This window comes from Dermacentor andersoni, chromosome 4, assembly GCF_023375885.2.
Source record: "Dermacentor andersoni chromosome 4, qqDerAnde1_hic_scaffold, whole genome shotgun sequence".
NCBI lineage: Eukaryota > Metazoa > Arthropoda > Arachnida > Ixodida > Ixodidae > Dermacentor > Dermacentor andersoni.
Window position 1 is genome coordinate 8,970,607 of NC_092817.1, and position 24,244 is coordinate 8,994,850.

Below are 24,244 nucleotides of genomic sequence, written 5' to 3' on the forward strand. Positions count from 1 at the left end.
AGTTCAGGATGGGGTACCCGGTCCAAGTCCTTTGATTGATCTAAATATATTATATCAGTCTGTCCGCGGTTATCAATTGTTAGAGGGAGATAATGAAAAGTTTGTATCAACTGCGTAACCGTCGACCATCCGTCGACCATCAGGTCTGGGCTTCCGGCAGGGTCCCATCGGAATGGAAGAACGCCACCACGGTTCTCATTCCAAAGCCCAACAAGCCCTCGGGCGTCGAGAACCTCAGACCCATATCACTGACGTCGTGCGTGGGTAAGGCGGCGGAACACGCCATTCAAAACAGAATCTCCAGATTCCTCGAAACCAAGGGACTGTTACCACACACCCTCATCGGATTTAGACCCGGTCTATCAACTCAAGACACCATGATTTTAATCAAGCACCAAATCATTGATGACCCCATTAGAAACGCCAAGGCCATTCTTGGGTTGGATCTAGAGAAAGCGTTCGATAACCTCTCTCACCAATACATTGTGGACACCATTTCCGAACTCAACCTCGGAGCTAGGTTCCACTCGTACGTCAAGTCATTCTTGGATAACAGGACGGCTACGCTTCGATTTGCCGACCTCTCCACGGAGACACTCTCGCTGGGGAGCAGGGGCACCCCCCAAGGCTCGGTCATCTCCCCTATGCTTTTCAACCTTGCCATGGCGGGACTTGCTGAGAAACTAGGGCAGATCCACGGGCTCGAGCATACCATATACGCAGATGACATCACCATGTGGGTGTCCAAAGGAACCCCGGGCATGGTGCAGGACATCTTGCAAGAAGCAGTGAACGCCATAGAAGAATTTCTAATTCCCACAGGACTCAGATGCTCGCCTACCAAGTCGGAGCTGCTCGCACGCAGACCCACGCAGAAAGGCCGCAGGCCATACTCGTCAGACTTCGACTATAATCAAGAAATTATCGTACGAACCACTTCGGGACACGCCATACAGTGCGTCGACAAAATCAGAGTCCTGGGTATGATCGTAGAGACTAAAGACGTCAATGCCTCTACGGTTCAGAAGCTCATCACCAAAACCAACAACGCTATTGGGCTCATCAGAAGAATTGCCAATAGACACAGGGGCCTCAAGGAACATAATCTCATCAAACTCATACACGCGTTCGTCACCTGTCACTTCGCATACGTTGCGGCAATGCTCAATTGGACACGATCCGAAAGAGACAGACTGAATGCCCAAATCAGAAAGGTCACCAAGCAAGCCCTCGGCATTCCAACCAGCACCAGCAACGAGAAGCTGGGGCACCTGGGCATGCACAACACCCTGGAAGAAATTGCCGAAGCCCAGCAGCGCGCCCAGCTTGCTAGGCTTTCGACGACGCCTCCGGGGCGCACGATCCTAGGGAAGCTAGGCTTTGCACAAGGACACATAGAAAAAGACTATGCGGACCTCCCACGGGACATACGCGCCAGGATCACGGTCCGCCCTATACCCAGAAACGTACACCCCGAAAACAACAGGGGCAGACGACAAGCGAGAGGACAATTCCTTCTTAACCAAGCCTTGGCGAACCGTGAACGCTCAGCTTTTGTGGACGCGGCGGCATACACGGGGAACAAAGCTTTCGCAGTGGCGGTTGTGGACGGCCGCGGATCCACAAGATATGCAGCCACGGTAATTGCAAGGAAGCCTGAACAGGCCGAACAGGTTGCGATCGCTGTTGCGCTCACCGACGACAATTTTTGCCATATCTACAGCGACTCCATATAGCCGCTATCAGAGCTTTCCAAAAGGGCACGGTCTGCGCACAGTCTCTCAGAATTGTTACAAAGAAAGAGATTAAGAAACACGTCATATACTGGTTCCCGGCACACTTAGGACCAAAGACCGGCGACGTCCCCAACCTTAACGAGGTGGCACACGAGGCTGCGCGCGCGCTTACAGACCGCGCGGCTTCACCCGACCACTCGGAGAACAAGGACGCCCCCACTACGTACAATGAAATCACTAAACACTACTACCTACAACGTAGAGAGTATTGCACGCCACACCGCACGCTCACTCGAGCTCAAGCGGTTACACTCAGAATGCTACAAACAGACACATACCCCACTCAAAACAGATTACACCATTACATGCCTGAGCTCTACGACAAGTCCTATTGCACCAATTGCAATACATCCCTTAACGTTTATCATTTACTCTGGCCGTGCTCGCAAGCTCACGTAAACTACGAACAGGACAAGCGCAAGTTTGAGGAAGCATTCCGGAGCGAAGAACTCGCTCCCCAACTCTGGGCCGTCCAGCAGGTCCACGACGCCGCCAGGAAACTCAACCTCCCGTTTCCGTCGTGGGAGACGCCCACTCCATGAGAGCCCAAAGCTCTCGTGGCCTGCAGGACCTGAATAAAGTTGATTTCCTTCCTTCCTTCCTTTTCTGAAACAATGTTAGCTGTTGTTAAGCAAATTATTATCTTCCGCAAAGGTTCCTATGTGTTTTAGTATGATATGTTCGAGAATTTTGCAAGATGTGCAAGTTATTGAATTAATAGATAATTTGATGGGCTTGCTGCGTCACCTGATTTGAACATCGGCACAATCATTGCTGTTTTCCAGTTTTTCGGCACGTCAGACGGTTCTAGAGATTGCTTAAAAATCTGGACCACAAGCTCTAGATCACCGAGTGTGTTGCCGGCTCCACTCAGCTGATGACGTAAATCTGGTGAAGTTCCGCTTTCTTGAGTTAAAATATATTTAAAGTACTTATTAAGCTGGTTTACTCTCTGGAAAGCATCCTTAGGCGGCAAATTGCATTGCTTCGGTGTGTTCGCGTTAAGATATCTCCAAAATGTCTGAGGAGCCGTTTCTTTAAAAGTTGCTAAGCGTGACGTTCATGTACGTACGTTTTGCCCCTTTTATCGCTGCTCTCAACACATGCGCGGGTGTTTTCTCATTCGTCCCCGTCGAAATGCAGCCGCCGGGATTCGATCCCGCGACCTCGAGCTTAGCAGCCCAACACCATAGCCACTAAGCAACCGCGGCGGGTGATGATCCAGGCGCACCGGAACGGAAACCTGAGCGTCACTGCGCAGACGCTGCCTCGCAGTCCGGCAATCGAGCGCGTGGCCGAAGCTCGTCAGTGTGGACGGAACGGGGCACGACGGCGAAGGCCGGCAGGGCCTGGGCACCGCTCCCAATATGTCGGCGTCGAACACGGACCACTTCCTATTTGTGTGCTCAGGCGCGTAAGGCTATTCCAATCTTCGTTTTTAATCCGATACTGTCACTATAGCCATCCACGATTGGTGAAACATTTTTCAGGTCACCCGCGCAACGTCTATCTGTCGCGCGACGCGACGAAAACCGCGAAAGTTCCACATTTGATATGACGTGTACACAGTGATCATGCGTGATAATCAGGCCGAGCAAAAAAGAAGAGTATTTCTAATTCGACGCCTTTTCTTTTTGCCATTAGCCCTCCACTATCGGTCTAAATTTTTCGGGCTGCGCTCACTTCGCTTTTCTGTCAATGCGATGTCACAAAACTGCGAAAGCTCACCACGTCAAAGTGACGTGTGCGCACTAAGAAGCGGTAATATGCCGAGCAAAACTGATTTTTTTTTTGATAGCCGAAGACTGGTCCTTTGCGATCGCAATAAACGTTTGTTGCCCACCGATCGCTCTGACACTGGCTACTCGGTGCTGCCAGGGAGAATGAATTTCTCTGCTTATAATAAAAATGTTGCGTGGCAATATAACGTTTTAGAGCCCTTTCGGCACGTACACGACATCGCTCTGCCAACTTTTCTTATCGGAGGATGTGTTTTAGCTGCATTTTTACCAGACACCGAGAGCTAAGCGAGGAGAATCGGGCCAATCGCCACCCTCCTCATCCGGCTATCTACTTTCACTGCGAAAGCCCGGCCCCACCGAAACCCTCTCCACTTCTGCATATGCCTCGTCTCTGGTCAGTCAATCAGACAAGAAAAAAACCTGTCGAGTAAAGCAATGCTATTCGTTTTGAAAGCAAACAAAAGCGACCTCCTGTAAACGGGGAGAGCGTTTTATTGGCCTCTGCAAGCAACTGCGAGTCGCTGCCCGATGTGTATGTCGATGATTACGTAAATTTTACGCAAGGACATTGTAATAAAGACAGATTAGAATAGTTTTACCTTATAGGGCCCCTATAGTGAAAAATAGGCTGGAGCTCTACAGTATATTTCGCAATTGAAGCCTCTGTCGTGATGTGAACTTCCACTGCATGGTGTAGAACCGTATAAGCCACACTGTACGAAGGGCCCCACGTGGTCCAACTTCGTCAGCCGGAAGCTGTAATAGATTTCTTTGAAAAAAATATTGTTTAGAAACGAGGCTTTGCAAAAAACTAATCTGGCACACCGAAACACCTTTATAAACACAACTTGACTGGATCGCAATACATGTGCTAGCATAAAGAACAAAAGAAAATGAACGAAAACGCTACCGCCTGGGCCTTAGCAGACAGTGGGAGAGAGTGCTAGCCCTGACACACTTCCATGTTTGTGCAAGAGAGTCTGCCCCCAAGCTGCGTTTCCCCCGCCATGCATAAACGCAGCACGAAAAGCGAAAGCATCAAGAGCGAACACACCGCTGTTGCGTACCACGTACACAAAACCTGCAGAGTCTGTGGACAAAGACTGCTGGCAACCCAACATTGGAGGTTTTCAAAAGTGCTTATGAAGTCGATTACCCTTGGCGTCCGTTCTCGTCTAGGGCTTGCGAAACTTCAGAAGGAAATAACATTTATCAGTTCCACAGGAACTAAGACCCCACTCCAGGCAGCCTTCGTAGGCTGGGGCCTCCTAGCCAAGCGAATTAATGATGTGCTGCACCAGAAGTTGCCACCATACTTGGCTTTCCCGGGGAAGTGGTCAGGTGAATAAGGGAAGAATGAGCTATACCAATCAGTAAGAGGTTATGCTAGTGGCTGGCGTCTTCTAAGAATTCAAGCGAAGTTACCCTTGTGGCGCACGCCGTGCCGTCTCAGCGGTGGCTGACGACTTTCCAAATAAACTGTCTAGCGTGGGCAGTGGTCGCCACTGCAAGCGTCATGTCAGCCGACAGCATCCCAGCATCTTGGCACGGAGCTGTCGATGTCAGCAAGAGTTGCTGAAGTTGGCGACATGGAATTTGGTGATCGATATACCAAGGCTTCTAGTCGCCGATTGAAGAGGAGGCTGTGCAGGGCTTCGTGTACGGCTGAGTCTTGCTTCAATGAGCTGCTCACTCAAGAAAGGTACACCATGGCCTACGTGCCAGTACCGACATCGTCAAGAATATCAACAGGCAACGTTTAACCGCCTACCTCAACCGAAAGGCCCTGGGCAAGTCAGAGAGATCCGAATCGATCCAAAAAGGAACATACTAACTGTTAATGTTTCAACACAAACTATTCTATACACTCTCAAGAACGTGTCGGTACTAGGAAACATACCAAAGCGGTAATTTGTCGCACATGACAGCAACAGAACTGCTGGGGTTGTATCTGACGTGGGCACAGAAATAAATGACAACCTCCCGACGTCTATTGTGTCACCTCTCCGCATTACGGGAATTCATTTTTTTTTTTGTCGATCTAAATGCGTAAAGCTCGACTTCAAAGGGGACAAATTACTAACGCATGCGAAAGCAGGATACATCAGACATTCGCTTCGTCCGTACATTCCTCGGCCGTTGCTCTGCCGCAAATGTGTCAAACGTTGGGGCACCAGAGCGCTGTTATTACGGGCAAGACAGCATATCCTTGGTGTGGCGGTGACCATGAGGACCCTAATTGGGTCATAAACACCCTAAGGTGCCCTAAATACAACGGACCATACGAGACAACATCAAAGGATTGACCTAAAATGAAAACTGAACGAACAATATCAAAGAATATTGTTATAAAATGTACAGGGGACACATAATAATTATACAAATGATTAGTGGCGTCCTCATTGTCACATAAGGACAGATGGCGAATAAAAATGGGATTTCGGGACGCTGCACTTGTGAACCGTTTCTGGTGCTACCAGCTGCGCCGATGGTGCGTTCGGTGGCTAACCAGCGGAGCGTCTTGACAGAAACCATTCGACTCAAAGGGAGGCAGCGACCCTGTCCAAGAAAGCGCTCGCAGAAGCGCAGTGAGTACAGCAACGGACCAAAGATGGTGTGTGATACCTGAAGAACCCTCACAAACGACTGTGAATCGTCAAGCATGTGATCCAAATTCAGACGCGACACCTATACCGAAGAAAAAAGATTCCAGTGTGTGGCTTAAGAGGATGGACCTCCCCGCTTCTGTACGTCTGGAGCTCTCTGCCCCGCTCAGCCAACCGCCGCGTCAGACTATGAACTTAGCCCATGTCATCTGGAGCAAGATCACCGTACATCCCCTACCTCGCAACATGTACCTAGTGCACCACGCCCAGCGAAGAGAGGCCCGGGCCCGGGCCATACACAAGCAATAAGGGAGTCAATCCTCTACAGCCTACACGGACGCGGGGTCTTACCCCAGACGTGCAGCCACAACAGTCACCGTAATCGTCAACAAAGAACATCAGGGCAGCATTTCACTCCCCCGAAACAATTCCCTCTAATCCGAGGAAGTGGCCATAGCCCTCGCGCTCTTCTAAATAGAGACTGAAGTTACAGGTACCGACTCTCAACAGGTGTGTTGCAGCTTCATTGGCGGCTAAATTCGTGCCAATACGTTCAAAATCATCAATAAAAAGCCGCCAACAACATTAGTCGTGATCATCGAGGCGCCAGTTCATCACGGCATTCCTGGCAACAAGGTTGCCAACCGCGTGGCTCGAGGTTTGACCCACCGAGCCGATGTCGACAAATTCGAACCCGAGCGCGTGGACCCTGTAGTGTCGTACCAAGACACCACACATTACAAGCTAACATGCAGAACACACGCACCCTCACGCAAGTCACTACCTAGAGAGCAGGAGCGATTCCTCCGAGCTCTACAAGACATTCCCCGATCCAACCAGAAATCACCTCATAGCCCCTACACAATTCTCACCGCAATGCCGCTTCTGCGCAGATCCAGGCTCCTCAGGTACATAGTAGGGGGTTGCAGACAGGCGGCATTACATCATCCGAACCTTTATCAAACCAACGAGCTTTGGGAGAGTGCCTTGGCCATCTTCGACCTCGAGGATGCAACGGCTGATTGCGAGGGCCCAGGACGCCGCCCGAGCTCAAGGTATTCTAGAATGAGGATGCCTCTCCAAAGCTTCATTTATGGAAAAACATGTTTATTGTCTCCCTCTCCACTGTGTGGTCTTCTTTGCCGTCACTGAAGCCATGACAAGTTAATTCAAGACTGGTGGACAAAGATTGTATTGTGTGGCTTTAGCTGCCGTCACAAAATATTAGTAAAGAAGCGCAGGCCCTTTACAACCGACCTGAATCTTCGTCTTCGGATCAACAAGTCAAGGACCCCCCGTAGTTGCTCAGTGGCTATGGTATTGGGCTGCTGAGCACAAGGTCGCGGGATCGAATTCTGGCCACGGTGGCCGCATTTCGATGGGGGCGAAATGCGAAAACACCCGTGTACTTAGATTTAGGTGCACGTTAAAAAACTCCAGGTGGTCGAAATTTCCGGAGTCCTCCACTACGGCGTGCCTCATAATCAGAAAGTGGTTTTGGCACGTAAAACGCCATAATTTGTAACAAGTCAAGGTTATGTTCAGACAGTTGATTAGCACCTCGCGAATCCTGCTCGCCGGCGTCAAGCACCTGTAGTTCAGACATCGGTTAAAATTTTTAAATCCTCGAACCAGTGCTTGCTTTCATATAAAAGCGCCGCACGCGGTCTTTTCTATAACCGTGTAAAGAACTCGTGCAACTCTTCGTGGTTCCGGGTATATTTGTATATTGTGTTTACGTGTAGGATACACGTATGGACATATGGACGCCATATAACTTGGTATTTGTCTGCAATAAGCTGAAGACAGTATGTTTAGGGCGTCTGCAAGAACTGTGAACCGTGTGGGTGCCGTAAATTACACTGATTCCTTTGCTTTATCTTTCCGCTGTTCTTCCCGTCTTTATTTTCCCCTTATCCTTCGGCCAGTGCAGAGTAGCAAACCAGAAGCTCCTCCGGTTAACCTCCCCGGCTTTCTCACCCCATCTCTCTCTCTCTCTCTCTCTCTCTCTCTCTACTAGCATGCACTGTAGTATTGCATCGTCACCTCATGTTTCCCTCTTTCGCTCCTGATCTGTCCCTAACCATTTACCGCTGCTGTAGAGTAGCAGGCTAGAAACAAGCTTCTCCGGCCGACATCTCCACCTTTATCGTTAAACTCTCTCTCTCTCTCTCTCTGAGGGGAAGTGGTCCACTCCTCCCAGCTGCTGCGAGGCCTGTTTGGTGATAGCTTTGAACGAATTTCGTTTTTCAGTCAGTCAGTCAGTCAGTCAGTTTTTATTTGCAGGAAAATCACATCATCCTGCGGTTGGCAGAGACTATAGGCATGGTTGCCTGACGAGGTCCTGCCCCCGTAACAAAAAGAGCAGTCTACAGCAGTACAGCCGAGAGCTGGTACAAAAAAGAGAAGCGGCGTTACAAATAGTACATGCATACATCCTACATCATACATACATCATACACGAAAGCATCATCATTTGAAAGCAGAGGTCGCAGGGAACTCACACAGTGTGCTTCTCGGAGGGATAGGCTCCGTAAGGTTTACAGATGGGGATCCTGGCTCACTGTTAGTATAACTTCTATAGTGTTAAATTCCAAGTAAATTCTTGAGTTTGATGCGTCAAAACCCCGATTTGATCACGATACACGTGGTAGTGGGGGACTCCGGATCAATTTTGACCATCTGGGGTTCTTTAAAGTGCACCTAAATTAAGTACACGGGTGTTTTTCCATTTTCCCCAATAGAAATGCGACCGCCTCGTCCGGGATCGTAACTGTGACCTCTAGCTCAGCAGCAGAACGTCATAGCCACTAAGTGGGCATAGTATGGTGTCAGTAATATGTTCGTTTGTGCTTTTATATGATTGTGGCGTCCTCTTTTGAGAGATTGTAGGATGTTCTGCGGAGAAGCGTTGATTTACCCCTGCGCTACATTTAAAATCTGCAGCCTGGCTTTGCGCTGCATCTTCACTCTTATATTAATTATGTAAAGCGGAGTGCCGCTCTCGTCAACGGATGACAAGTTCATCGCTCGACAGCATCTGAGCAAAGCGAAGGAGGGCCCCTTAGCAAGAACGAAGGAAAGGGATAATCAGTCTCGGTGACCCGCTGGCCGTGTTCACTTACTTGCAGCGCCATTTGCCGCAGTATTCCTTGTGCGTGACCGTGCACTCGCGAAATCCCCAATGTGAACTAGCCGTATTGTGCCGCAGCAGGGCCGGGCGCCGCTTGACGACCCATGCTCCTCTGTCGCGCAGCTTTCGTGGGAGCTGGGCAGGCTGGCCCAGCGCGAGAACGAGTTCAAGGAGATCTACCTGGAGCTGAGCAACCAGTGCAAGAAGTACTCGTGCGAGCTGCTCGACCTGTGTCGCAGCAGCGAGGAAGTGATCGCCGTGCTCAACAAGCGCACCAGCCCGGAGCTGCTCGACGACTCGGACGACGAAGAGGAGGTGGAGGTCGCCCCCGAGGAGTACTGCACATCTGGCGGCCCCTACCAGATGGCGCCTCGGGGCCTTACGCTGTCGCGTCTCAAGATGGCGCTCAAGTACGACCAGAAGCAGTTCGTGGCGCACCCGAACTGCCAGCAGCTGCTCACCTCCATCTGGTACCAGGGGCTGCCCGTGTGGCGGCGCCGCAACGCCCTGAGCAAGACGTGCCTGTGCGCGGGGCTCATCATGCTGCTGCCGCTCATCGCGTGCTACTACCTGGCGTTCCCGCGGTCCCGCTTCAGCCGCGTGGTGCGCTCGCCCTTCATGAAGTTCATCTACCACAGCGCCTCCTTCGGCTGCTTCCTGCTGCTGCTCATCCTCGCCTCGACGGGCACCGACCGCGCCCGCCAGAACATCCGGGGCCCCGCGCCTTCGCCCGTCGAGTGGCTCATCCTCTTCTGGGTCACCGGCATGGTGTGGGCCGAGTGCAAGCAGCTCTGGGAGGAAGGCCTCAAGGCGTACGTCTGTCAGTGGTGGAACTGGCTCGACTTCATCATGCTCTCGCTCTACTTGACCACCGGCTCGCTGCGCGCTGTCGCCTACTTCCAGGTGCGTCTCTTTGCGGCAGCTCTCTTGGAGCAATGTTGGCGCCCCTTAAAGCAGGAAGCAAAGTTTTCGCCGAACATGACTCATGTCGATTCTTTAAATGCGCGCATTAGCCTGAATCGCCGTTTTTCATGATGCCAGCCGTTACCCTGCACAGCCGCCGCGATGGCTGCTGTGCGAGACATGAGCACTCACAGAAGGCGGAGCATTTGCAGGCACAACAGGAGTGTCCCGTGCTATGAACAGTCAGTGTGCTTACTCTGTGGCGGCGCGGGACGATGGCGGCCAGAGTAGCGATTCAGGAGCTCAGCGCGGTTCTCGAGCAGGAGCAATAATGAGACATAAAATATCACAACTAAAAGTAAAGTTTGCTTAATTAAGCATTTCTGTTAGAAAATGTTCTTTTCAATAATATACTGCGACGACAACGGGCCACACGGCGCAGGTTTGTCAGCGGATACAGTTCCCGGCGGTCGGCCAATGGCACTTGCGAACGCAAAGCTTTGTGAATTCGGCCCGTCATGCTACAGGTGGTTTAAAACTAGTGCGGATCATTCTGTGCTGGTTTTTAGCGCTTCTGTAATGTATCTGCTGCCGCCTCTCATTTCGTCATGTGTTGTACGGTGACCGGCCATGCCAACTCCGTTTCATTTTCTACAGGCTATGGCGTCGACCGGCACACCTTCAAACTGTGGCAGAGTTCGGAGACCTACAAGGATCCACTCAAAGCATAGTATATATACGGAGCAACGGCTGGGCTCTGACTGAAAAGGACCAACGTCACACAGTATAGATGACAAAACAAGCGCAGAAGGCAAGAACGCAGACACAGCGCACGTTCTCTGCGTGTTCTTGTCTTAGGGATTATTTTTGTCATCTATCCGGTCTGACGTTGGCTTCTTTTCTGTCAAAACTTTGCTTTGCTGCAAGTTAGAAACTCGCCCAAGCTTCCACATTTGTCGGGTACTTGATTCATGAGATGGAATAGCACCTACCTGATGCGTGGCCTCAGAAGTGTGCGAGCGCCGCCTCCTGGTGGGCGCTCGCTCAGCGCTGCGCAACTTAATGGACATCGGAGTTGATGTGCTGACGAGCAGGGTTGAAGTGCGAGAGGAAGAAGGAAACAATGACACGGACGAGGGCCACTTTTCGAACTAAGTTTCATTCAGCGAGACCCCGGGCGGTATAACGTAAAACTATTCCAATATGTTTTTATTCCAATCTCCTGACGTCAAATTTGCGTAACCGCCGACGCAAGCATGGGGCGGTCACCCGCAGGGTTGTTTGAAGAAACTAATCAAATGCTCCCCTCGTTCATAGGAGGTCACTTTTGTTTGCTTGAAAAACGAATAACAATGCCTGCTCTGAGCGGCTTGTCTTACCTAATTGGCTCACAAGAGGTGAGGAGCATGCTCAAGTGCAGAGGGATTCGATGGGGCCGAGCCACTGCACTGAATATCGATAACCGGATGAAGAGGGTTGGTGCCGGCGTCTGCGATTGGTTCGCTTTCACTTACTTAGCTTGCAATGGCTCGTCGACAATCGCGGCGGCATGCAACGGAAGGTTAAGAACGACGCTAAAACGGATCCTCAGCAAAGAAGAGTTGGCAGAACGAGGTCGTAAACGTGTCGGAAGTTCTCGAAAACGTTACACGGCCACACAGAATGTTTTATTACACGCGAGAGCAATCATATGGACACTCCAGCACTGGCTACTAGCCCCATGCTCTCCGGCTGGGGCTAGTAGCCAGTGCCGGAGCGATCGGCGGCAGCCGTATTTTATTCCTTTCGGAACGGGCAGCCTGCGGCTATTCAGAAGAAAATTCAGCTTTGTTCGGCATATTAATGCATCTTTAACGCCTACGCGTCACTTTGACGCGGTAAGTTTTTGCGGTTTTGTGACGTCGCGTGAGAGGCACGTGAAGTGGGTGCAGCCCGAAAACTTTTGATCGGTCAAATTATGCATAATCAGTGTGTACACGTGATATCAGATGGGGAGGTATCACGGTTTTCGTGACGTTGCGTGACAGACAGGGGAAGTGAGGGTGGTCCAAAAAAGTTTTTGACCAATCGCGGTGGGCTGATTGCAGAATTGGAATGGAAATGTTTGGAATAGTTTTACGTTATAGCGCCCCGCGTCGAGTCTCCCACGTAGGATTTGATGCTGCATGGGCGGTAGCCCTTCCCCCTCTGACCTTTATTGTGACCACTCGCCCCCTTTCATAAACGTATTTATTGTTGCGAGAGCAATCATATGGACACTCCAGCAGGCGCGTTTCTGCCGTCGCCTTAAGGACGATGATACAGCGCGCCGTGTGCTGTATGGGCGAGTGAAAGCATGCGAGGGTAAGCCGGCGAACGCTGCTCAATCTCGCGTGTGCGAGCGAGGAAGGCGGGCCGGATGCGCGTCCTCTCCTTACGCCCGCGAGGCACGGGGGTGAGGCGAGGGAGGGAGGCGGGGTTCTTTTCCGGCTGCTCCTAACGGTGCGGCCTCGCGGGCGCCGTACCTTGAAAGCGATCTGCGACGCGGCCAAAGTGCGCGCCCGCGAGGGCGTCATCTTCAGAGCGATCTGAAATGTTCGCGAGTGCGCGCAGAGCCGGTAGCTTCGTATGCGCTGCGCTTTCGACGTTTCGTTTGTGTTGTAGCGAGAGATGCATGAACGTAAATTCGATCGCTGCTGCTGCCGCGATTGCTCACTCCAGCATTTTCACATAGAGTTTCCGAGCTCATCTAGCGAGATGTGTTCATGTGTACCTGTGCGCGCGTGACACCGTGCTTGTTAATATAGTTAAAACACGTTGGTGGTTTGAATCCATGATAGAATGTGTAAGCGCGACTGTACGAGGACGTATATATAGAAAGAAACAGACACACCGAGACAGCGCTGTCTCTGTGTCTTGACTCATGTACCTGTATAGCGATGCACAGTGTGTCCTCTCACAGATTTCTAATATATTGTGAACATTCTTGAGTTCTTTGTGTGTGCGTGTGCGTGTGTGTGTGTGCGTGTGTGTGTGTGTGTGTGTGTGTGTGTGTGTGTGTGTGTGTGTGTGTGTGTGTGTGTGTGTGTGTGTGTGCGCGTGTGCGCGCGCGCTGCTTTCCCGTGCTTACATCTTTGTAGGCACGCTCCGTCATTGCATCGTTTCCGGCCAGCTGCTTAGAGGAATACATGGCACAAAAACCACTATTTGTGATCATACTCCGTTATTGGCAGACGTAGGGGTGTGAAAAATTAGGCTTTGTATTCAACAAAAAATATCCACATATAAGCGCTTTTGTGTTCCATGTATGACATAAGAAAGGGATAAAGTGAACGTTATTTACTTCAGAATTATCACTTTCCTTTAAAAACCAGAGAAAGCATTATAGCTAGTGAAAGGCGCGCATTCACATCGTTCTGTAACGTTCGACCATCTGCTGTGTTTTCAAGCTTCACCGAAGCGACGTCCCCCACGAATTTCGCTTCACCCGGACTGTGCGGCACCTCCCTCGTTGCCCAGGTACAGAGCGGGCAGTACGGCGCTCGCGTTCTGGACAGGGTCCAGTGGCCGGCTAACGACCCGACGCTCATCTCGGAAGGAGTGTTCGCCATGGCCAACGTGTTCAGCTTCGCGCGCATCATCTACCTGTTCCAGACCAACCCGCACCTGGGTCCGCTACAGATCTCGCTCGGCTGCATGATCGTCGACATCGCCAAGTTCCTCTTCATATTCTTCCTGGTCCTCACTTCTTTCGTGTGTGGACTCAACCAGCTGTACTGGTACTACGATCCCACCATGGGCTTCTGCGAGACCAAGGAAGTCGGCGGCGTGAACATTACATTCAACTGTCACCACAACCCGGACGCTTTCCTCACGTGAGCACCCTTTGTCGTCGTGGCTCTAAACTTTTAAGTTCACTAGATCGTGTTGTAAGCGATTGGTGCAAAACGTTGTAAGCGCGTTCACGTGGCGTGGTGCATGCGCATGCGTGCCTGCCAAAAAGGTAATCGCAAAAAAAAATGAACATTAGTTTTTGCTGGCGCAATTTGTAGAAGTCTCTGAAAGGGGGCCGAGAACCTTCGGGCATTTACTGTAACCACCTGTCGCCATATTCGGTCCCTCTCATCTTTCTTCCTCGGGAGCCTTGGTGTACTGCTTCATCTTCATCGGTCCCCGTTTCCGACCACGGAGTCTTCTCCACTCACTCTGCTCTCCCAGGCATCTTGGTCTGGACCCGCCGTGGTTGCTCAGTGGCTATGTTGCTGGGCGGCTAAGCGCGAGCTCGCGGTATTGAATCCCGACCACGGTGGCCGCGTTTAGATGAGGGCGAAATGTGGAAACACCCGTGCACTTAAGTTTAGGTGCACCTAAAAGAACCCCAGGTGGTCGAAATTATTCCGGAGTCCCCCACTGCGGCGTGCCTCGTAATGAGATCGTGGTTTTGGCTCGTGAAACCCCATGATTTATTTATTTATTTATTTATTTATTTATTTATTTATTTATTTATTTATTTATTTTAACATCTTGGTCTAGCTTCAAGCACTGCCCTTCGAATTGCTTAAGAACCTTTCCCTTCAGCTGTCAACCATCGCTATTCGATAAGGTTTATTGTCCATAGTTGGCTTCCTTTCCGTCGCGCATATTCAGTATACTACTTCTGCATACCGGATATTATGTTTAGAACAGAGGTGGGCGAATATAAAATTTTCGAATAAGAATCGAATACGACTAGTAAGCATCGAATATCGAATAGTCACACAAAGACACGTATTTAAAACTGGACTATTCCGATACAGTTAGGTAGCACGCCTGCACTGAATAGCGCAAAAAAAAAAAGTCAGCTGACTATATGAGGTAAAAAACATCGATTTTAAAAATCAAATCAATAATTTGTAATTAAGGAAGTGCACGAATATCCGCTCAACCACTTTTTCAGCCCGTTTGAAAACAAGCGCGCCAGGAATGAATGGCTTCTGTGTGACTAGCGTTCCAAAAACAAAAGACAAATGCTTGCTGCAAAAAAAAAAAAAATCAGAAGAAGTAGAAAAAGAAAAGAACGTTGTTGAAGCACTTGTATGCCGTGGCTACATGTAAAATGGCCCGTTGTAAAAGAAAGATCAGTGGTTGTTGCATGAAAAATAAATCTGCTATATGACTAAATGCCAAATATACTAAATGACAGAATACAAGCAATAATCACAGGTCGCCATGCTAAATTTAAAGAAGGCTTGCATTACCCATTTTGTTTCTTCATTCCTTCGAAAGCTTTTCTCGTTGTTTCACTTCTGTTAACTTCCGATACTTTGCTTAGCAGACAGAGAACAGCACCCATACTTTAACAGTCGGTTGTGGCGAGAAATTTCGTATTTCATTATTATTCTAAGATAGCGAATAGTTCCTCTTCAATTACGAATAGTTAGTGTGAAATATTCAGTTCATATTCGCAACTTCGTATATTCGCCCACCCCTAGTTTAAAGCCCTTTTGTCGGCCGCTGTACACGACGTTAACGAAATACTGGTCAGTTTCCTGTGTGTTGGTCCTTTTGTTGTTCCTTTGTTTTCTTCAATGGGAGGCAACATTCTTTTTATACAGGTACTTAAGTATCCTAGCCGTCCATCTATTACGTTTCTTTGGTTTTTGAAGGAAATTTTGCGCCGAGACTCCCGCATGTCGGAAGACGTCCAGCCTTTGCATCCATATAGACGCTGCTGCTCCCTTGTTTGTCTTAACGACCTTTTGATTAACCTCTGGTCCCTAATACACCTGTGATGTTAAACACGACACACAAACGCGATACTCACTATGTAACTTTCCACGCGGCGTGTTTCATCGTACTTGCCGATCCACCACTGCGGTCTGTGTTTCATTATTCTTGTTTCATTGGTTTGCATTTGATTGCCTCTTAATTCATTTATCGTAATTATTTACATCTTTAATACATACTCGCCCAGGCACCCTTAATCGTCTACTGTAGATGTTCAGCCTCCCCATACTCTGAACGGTTGATAAGTGGTTTTGTTAAAGACCATGAAGCTTGATTTTGTTGCAGTGGAGTTAAAAACCTAGAACTTGGTCATTCTCTAGAAAGAGACGTCAGCGCTCATGGTAATGCAATAATAAAAGTATATGTGTCATGTTATATATTTTCTCATTCTAATGGTTGTAAAGTTCACTACATTCTTTCTGCACAGCACTTGTGATACACAGGAACATATCTGTGCATTATATTCTTACGATAACCTCAGTGTGTTACGTTTCTCGTTTGTTTCGGTGCACAAACTCTTCACACTGCGGACACAGTGGACTGGACTCTAGTTCACTGTTCTGTGAAGTCGTGATTGATGCCGCTCTTCTTCAGCACGTTGCTTGTTCAGCTGTTTGGTTAAATCACTAGTCACAAAATTTACCGACATCTACTCAGTGACCTTGCATACAGGCTTTCGCCCACCTTTGCCTCGAAAGCAGCAGCAACTTTGGTATTCTTCCACATTATGCAAGCTACATAGGTCATCCCTCCGAGGGTGTCGATCGGGGGTGCCATGGATGTCGCCTTGTACCTCTATGCCGCCAGATGTGACGTGTATTCATCTAGTGATCCATTGCCGCGGCAAAATGTAACTCTGTAATCTCGCCAGTGTCTCAGCATCCAATCCTCCCGGACAAGAGGCCGGAATTCAAGGAATGTTCCTTTCTTCTTTCCTGTCTCTCTTTCTCTTTTTCCGCAACCAAAAACTTTTGCTGGCTTTGTAATTCGAAGACCACCACCACAACGTGAAGCCGTCGCAATTTCTAGAATGATTATAGAGACTTACATCCGTACGGTTACAAGTGCGATCACGCTAGACGGTGACTTATCAGCTTCTCGTGAGCAATGCTCAGGCAGCAGGCAGGGTCGAAGGCAATTTTTACGCGTATATAATTAAGGCACGCTACATACAGTAACAAAAGTATGCCGGTAAAATCGCAGCAAAGATGATCCTTCTTTTCTTATTTTTCTTCTCGTGCTTTCAGGATCGACGCCAGCTACACGTCGCTGCTGTGGTCACTGTTCGGCGTGATTCCCATCAAGGACATCAGCGCGCGCAAGGACCAGCCCTTCACCAAGTGGGTGGGCCATGCCCTGCTGGGCGCCTACATGATCATGGCCATGACCGTCATGATCAACATGCTCATCGCCATGATGAGCCGATCATTCCAGGACATCGAGGTACGTGGGCGGCCCCCTCTGGCGATCGGTGCCCAACGCAGCAGCCAATGTCGTCATACATTGCGATTCGGCACGCCATACATTTCGTGCATGGCTTCTTGTTCATACCGGCGGTATTCCGCCTTTAACGTAATTACATTCTTATTACTCAGAACTCCTATGAATGCGCTAAACAGGGCTTCTCCAACTGAAAGTTGACGGTGCAGTAAACTAAGGCGTCTCTCTCTCTCTCTCTCTCTCTCTTTGTTAGGGGGGACTCAGGTTAAATAAAGGTGACATATAACACGTTTGGCATTCAATAACCCTCTTTTTCTGGAATACGACTGTCTAAACATAAAGGATTTGGGCGAGTTAAAATCGTGAGATGCTTAACTTAGCGTTAGTGGGCTATATCGTTCTGGATTTGTGACACAACAGCATGTTTACAACTGCCGGCGCGAGAAAAAGAAATAGCGCACCAGGATTTCATTTCATGTCGTCGTTTCTGTAAATGCCACGATGCCACCTCTGATATGTACGATCGTGTTTACACGGGCATGGTGCAGCACCGCCGCCTGTTCAAGGACCGTCGTCCGGGCTTCCCTGCCTGCCGTCGCTTCCCTTCCCCTTTCGTAGGGTAGCAAACAGCATCTGGTTGAACTCGTCATCTTTCCCTTCTGATCCTCCCCGTCCAGTAAGAAAAGACCCTTTCCGAGCATAGATTTTTGTATCACGCTACGTTTACTACAGATAAAAGTTGCCTTTGGCCGCCGTCGTTCATTCATCGCGCGCGGTCATGATTGAAATTTTCCTGGGATTCGGCGTCGCTCTGCTGACAAATCACGTGTCAGCCTCTTCAGTGCGGACTTTCAGTTTGAAAGTTTGACCATTCCCCGTGGACTTCGTAAAAGCGGCGTTCAACTTTGTAGACAACATAATAAATACAAATAAATACTCTAACAGTAAACGTTGGTCTATCGCGCACAAAATGTAGCTGTAATCATAAAGTACTTATTACATACCTGCAAGCTCTCCGAACGTTTCGTAGTGTTTATTAAATTGGGCTCGTTTTACGATTAAAAAAAATTATGGGGTTTTACGTGCCAAAACCACTTTCTGATTATGAGGCACGCCGTAGTGGAGGACTCCGGAAATTTTTACCACCTGGGGTTCTTTAACGCGCACCTAAATCTAAGTGCCGCGGGTGTTCCCGCATTTCGCCCCCATCGAAATGCGGCCGCCGTGGCCTTTTACGATTTTAAAATGGTATGTCAGATTTTACGAATTCTGTTCGAAAGAAGTCACAGGCCTGCGTGGCACACGCAGCACAGTCACAGCGTAAGCTGGGCGAGCGGCTACATCCATTTGCGGCACTACGCACTAGAGGGTCCTTGCGTCGTTTTCACGAGAACGATCTGAACTGTCGGCCCGGTGTCAACGGCGAGCTGCGGCTTGTCCCGCTCTCTGCACAGCGGCCTGCTGAGTCTGATGTCTCCTGGTTGCAGCCGCGCGCGTAGCTCTACGAATCGCCTCCTTAGGTTCGTACCTTGCGAGGAGGCGCCATAATGTGCACCGGAGAGTAAATACGGGTATCCAGACTACGTGGCGCACATGTCACATCCTTTGGCCCGTGGCACGGTACATTGCTGTTGATCATGGTGGTTATAACGATGACATCCCCTTCGAAACGGCATGGTGACAAATATTCTGCTACATCCAGGATCAGCTGCATGCAGCACGCAACTGCTATGTGCAACTGCTCCGTGTCGGGACACCTTGTGGAATATAACGGAACTGCAATGCAAAGTTTGTATGTATCGACGCTGCGCGGCGCGCATGTCAAATGGACCATTACGATGGTACTGATGATTCACGATGACGAATTAATGGCATCCCCTTTGAAACGCGGCGGTGACATAGTCGCCTAGCCAGCATGATTTAATCGGGTATGCAGTGTATACTTTTTCTAGCATTCTTGTATACATCTCCTCAAACCTTCTTTAACTGCCTTGCACCGCTACATGTGTATCTGCTACATGGCGTTCTACCTCCTGTAACAATATGCAAGTGCAATGCAAAATATGCACGTATCGACGCTACCCGGTGCGCACAGCGCAGAGAATGGAGGAAGATCTCAAGAAAGTTGACAACCAAGTACACGGTAATTTAAAGTGTAAATAAACAACCAAGAGCGATCAGAAAGAAAGTGAGAAGAACAGAGACAGTTACCTGGATGCAAAGAATGCAAACAAAAAGGACCATGGAGATTTACAACAATTCGAAGAAATTAGAAGGGAAAACTTGTACGATAACACAAAGGGCAGTGCCTTGCTATTTGAAGCTCGAGCCGGTATCCTGAGGACAAAAACATATCGGAGCTAATATTTTCTACAAGATGATGCATGTCTATGCTGCAGCAAAAATCCGGAGACCACTCAGCACATCTTAATGGATGCGAAGAGAGTCATCCAGTAAGAACCGTAGACACCTTCTGGAAGCGCTTGGCTTTAAAGTGAACGAAAGCGTCAACCGGTCAGCAATACAGATGAGAAAGAGACGTTTAGAGTATTGGTGAGAAGAGATTGATACGACCGGATCTCTTACAGTCATGGCAAGCGGTTCAAGGTAGATTCTGAAGGAAAGAAAGAAGATTAAGGAGATTTATACAAAAATGCTCGATAAGAAACATGTATAGCATACCTGATTAAATCAAGCAAGCCTAGGTGACTATTTTTCACCACCTTGTTTCAAAGGGGATGCCATTAAATAAACATGTTCATCGTCGTGTCTTCTCGCGCACTAGGACGCATTTATACCGAATTTTCCCGTTCGCTGCAAGCTAGCACGCGCTGGCGTCACTCACTGGTAGAGCAGCTGACTTCCACCCAGCAGGCCCGGCTTCGATCCCCGACGGCAACCGGGTCTCTTTCTTTTTTCCCACTCTCGACGACAGCTGCTACGGGCAGCGGCGGCGGCGGACACTATCGCTACCCGAAACGGCTGTGGGAACGCGCCCATAACAGCACTGTGAAAAGGCTTCGATTGTCTGTCTCCGAACTTTTCATTCGAATAGGTATCATGGTGAGTATGGGGATGGTGATGATGGTGATGATGGTGAAAAGACGCAAGAGGGGTACGCATTGCTTCCAACAAGTTTATACAAACAAGTTCCCAAAGTAGGAGAAATCTGTAACGGCGATGTTGTTGAAGAAAATCAGTCTGATATAACGCAGTGCGTCGCTCTTCCATATTTGTTGTGCCAAGTTTGTTACCGCTTCTGTGCTACGTGTAAAAGTAAATCACCGATAATAAATTGTGTATGTATCCCTGAAGAGGCGTGTGCTGAGGCCCTCCCTGCACTCGGTGCAGACTGCTTGAAACCAGGTACAATGAGCAGCTACAGCGACCTGAAAGCAGGTACAATGGGCTCAGCACATACCTACCCATGCATCAATCTTAGACACCGAGAATGTAGCCCTCAAGATCTGTTGACTTTTTTACAGCGAAGCCGTTAGCCTCTACTTTGTCGGAATTTTTCGTGGGCCCGTTTTATGCCCACTCAAGAACAGTACCGCCCCCTAGCGGCCGCGGCAACTTAGACAGACCTCAAACGGCAGCTGGAGAAGGGCTTTGCCTTTGAGTTTTTGCGTAGCAGAATTATGTTTTCTCGTATATTCGAATTACAATCCGAAACTATCATGCCTGCAGCTTGTGTGTAAGTTGTATCTTACGAATTGTCTGGCGCAGTTTACTGTTAAGAGGAAGCTTTAGCTCGGGCCCAACTCCGACGCGGCCTATTCAAATACATGTAAAAACGCAAAAACGTTTTTCTGAGATAACCCCTGGACCGATTTTAATGAAATTTGTTGCACTTGAGAGAGAAAGTTAAATTCTAGTGACTGTTGGAAGCGGAATTTTGATTTAGGGCGTGAATATTGTTAAAAGGATCTTCAAAAATAGAGACGTTTGAAAAAAATAGAAGCACGAAGTTTACAAGCTAATAGCTCTGCATCAAGAACAGATATCGCGATTTTGTAAACGGCATCCATTAGACCATTCAAAGCGGACAAATTTGATATGTCAGTTTACATCTTACGTGAATTTGTTACGTTGTTTACGAAGGTTCTGCAAAAGTTGTAATTACACATTACTCCATTTTTTGAGGTTCATGTGTAACATATAAGTTTTGTCCGCTTTAGATGTGCTATCAGCTACAATTCACAGAATTGCGATATCATTTTTTCTTGCTGAGTTACGGAGTTGTAAACTTCATAGTTTCGTTTTCTGAAAATTTGCGATTTTCGCCGAATTTTTATAAAAATTTGACAACCTAAATCGAAAATTCGAAACCAACAGTCACTAGATTTTAAACTTTTCTTTTAAATGCAGCAAACCCCGTCAAACTTGGTGCAATGGTTGCCGAGAAAAACGAATTCTCCGTTTACATGTATTTAGATAGGAGCACCCGAGCTAAAGCTTCCTCTTAAGCATTAATTTAGTTCATCAAGGCGGAGCGCCTAGAAGAATGAGGCTGCACGCTGCGCTTGGGGCGCCAACGTGCGTGATGGCGGGACGTGCGTGGCGTGGGGTGCTTGTCTGACGCTGTACGTCTTTGGGTGCAATGGCGGCCTTTTGTTTGTTTGTTTATTTATTGGTGAGAACATCGCTCGCGTAATGTTAAGACCTGAGTTCGCATCCCACCTGCGGCCAGTTTATTCATCTACTTTCATTTCGATTAATTTATTATTATTTAATTGAATTAATGAGTACAAGTAACTTCGTCTGTGCTGTCCTTGGTGTCTTTGTTTGTTGGGGCTTCTGACGGTATGAATAATAAAAATCGGGCCCCTCGGTTTCCCTTCTTCTCGTTCATGTATATACACATATAGGTGCTTGGATGCCGGGACGCACGAAACGAAAACATTTCATTTTTCCGACGTTTCAGCCGGGTTCCTGCCTTCACCAGGGAATGCAGGTAGTGAGTGAGTGAGTGAAAACATTTGAGTCTTTCAAGAGTTTCGCGGTTACGAGGTCTCCGTCGTCTTCATCTTCTTGGCGCTGGCGACTTGAGACTCCTCTTCAGCAAGGGTGGGCCCCTATTCCAAGGCTTCATTGAGTTGTGCTGCATCGCTCGCAACAGAAATGCGCGTTTCTTAAATGCACACAAGGTATATGGGGCTCTCGAGCACGTGCTGTACCAGTATCATCTGGCATATCACCGTCAATCTGGCCGCAAGTCAATAACAATGATAAGTGCTGCGGATCACTTGCATGCACCTTAAACAACAACAAAGTAATAACGAAAAAAGTAAAAACAGCAATTTGGTAGTATCATGAAAATATGTCTAAAAGACTACAACAAAGCAAGTTAGAAGAGTTTGTGAAAAGTACAAAGGCAAGAATTAAAAACAGCATTCAAGCACCTGAATTCATTCGATCCGAGGACATATCTGACTTTATATATATATCCAGCATACCGCTCTAATACCTAATATTGCACCAGCACGATTAACAGAAGAAGACGTGTTATCTGTAGAAGTATAAAGAAAGCAACGCAAGATAGGGGGGAATTGCTGCATAAGTTGCCATATGTGAGTAAAACTCTAAGCACTAAACAGATAACACGATGGAATTTTACATTAATGTGAATGAGATGCAAGAAAGGGGTAAGGATCTTGATTGAACTAGTAGACTAGTAGTAATAAAGAAACATCGAAGCTCTGATCATTGCTGTAGCCAATCGCATGAAGCATCCACATGAACAGGACAATGTTACGGATCGTGAAAGAAGCGTGTTTGATAGGTTTACAAAATTCGTTATTGATGAAATCTGCAAGAATAATGTTAAGGGCAAAGTCGTCATCGACTTATATAGGTAGCACGAAGCTGCGAAGAAAGCCCATACGGGAACCTTAAAGCTTTGCAGTCGAAAAAAGATTCGCCCTGGTTGTGGTATCGAACCCGGCCCCTTTTCGACCTACCAAGTGAGCTACGCTAGCAGATGCAAATTGATTCGGCGCTGTCCTCTTTATCAAACGCCAGCGTTATTTATTCCCACTGTTGGGCTCATAAAAGGCGCGCGTATCAGGGGAAAGGAATGTACAGTAAGCGAATAGCTTTTAGCGAAAAAGTTGCAGTTTCGCCCGAAAGGCGGAGCACCGATTGCAATAGCAAATTAGTAGATAGCTATACGAAGTGAGGATAGTAGTTTTATCGTCGGTATAAACTTGTAAGCGTTCGCTTACTAAATTAACGTAATGCGTAAGCGCGACTGAACGAGGATGTAGAAAGAAACAGACACAGAGACAGCGTGTCTATTCTTTTTTCTACGTCCTCGTTCAGTCGCGCTTACACATTCTATCATGGATTCAAGCTAACTAGCCCGCCAATGTGTTTTAACTAAATTAATAAGCACGGTGTCATGCGCGCACAGGTAAACATGAACGCATCTCGCTCGATGAGCGCGGAAACTCGCTGTCAAAATGCTGGAGCGAGGAATCGCGGCAGAAGCAGCGATCGAATTGAACTTCGTGCATCTCTCGCTTCAACGAAAACGAAACGTCGAAAACGCAGCGCATACGAAGCTACCGGCTCTGCGCGCACTCTGCGATCATCGCGGATCGCTGCGAAGACGAGGCCCGCGCCGTCAGCCGCCGGGGAAGAACGCCCCCATCCCCGTGCCCACGCCTCGCGCGCGACAGGAGGCGGCGCGCTTCCGGCCCGCCTCCCTCGCACGCGAGGCTGAGCCGCGTTCGCCGGCTCACCCTCGCACGCGTTCACTCGCACGCACAGCACGCGGCGACGGTCTGATCGCCCTTGGACTTTGTACGGAGCCTCACGGCGACGGCAGAAATGCGCCTGGAGTGCCCACATAATTGCTATCGCAATAAAAGCGCC

The 24,244-nt window shown here is 48.7% G+C and overlaps 1 protein-coding gene across 1 annotated transcript in view; it reads left to right on the top strand.

Moving 5' to 3' along the window:
- The window catches only part of LOC126535936 (transient-receptor-potential-like protein), a 285,391-nt gene that overhangs the window by 193,175 nt on the left and 67,972 nt on the right, over positions 1-24,244 (top strand). Inside the window, exons 5-7 of the mRNA XM_050182797.3 lie at positions 9,401-10,180; positions 13,679-14,034; positions 17,173-17,368. Coding sequence (XP_050038754.2) covers positions 9,401-10,180; positions 13,679-14,034; positions 17,173-17,368 — 1,332 coding nt within the window. The remainder of the gene's footprint in view (positions 1-9,400; positions 10,181-13,678; positions 14,035-17,172; positions 17,369-24,244) is intronic.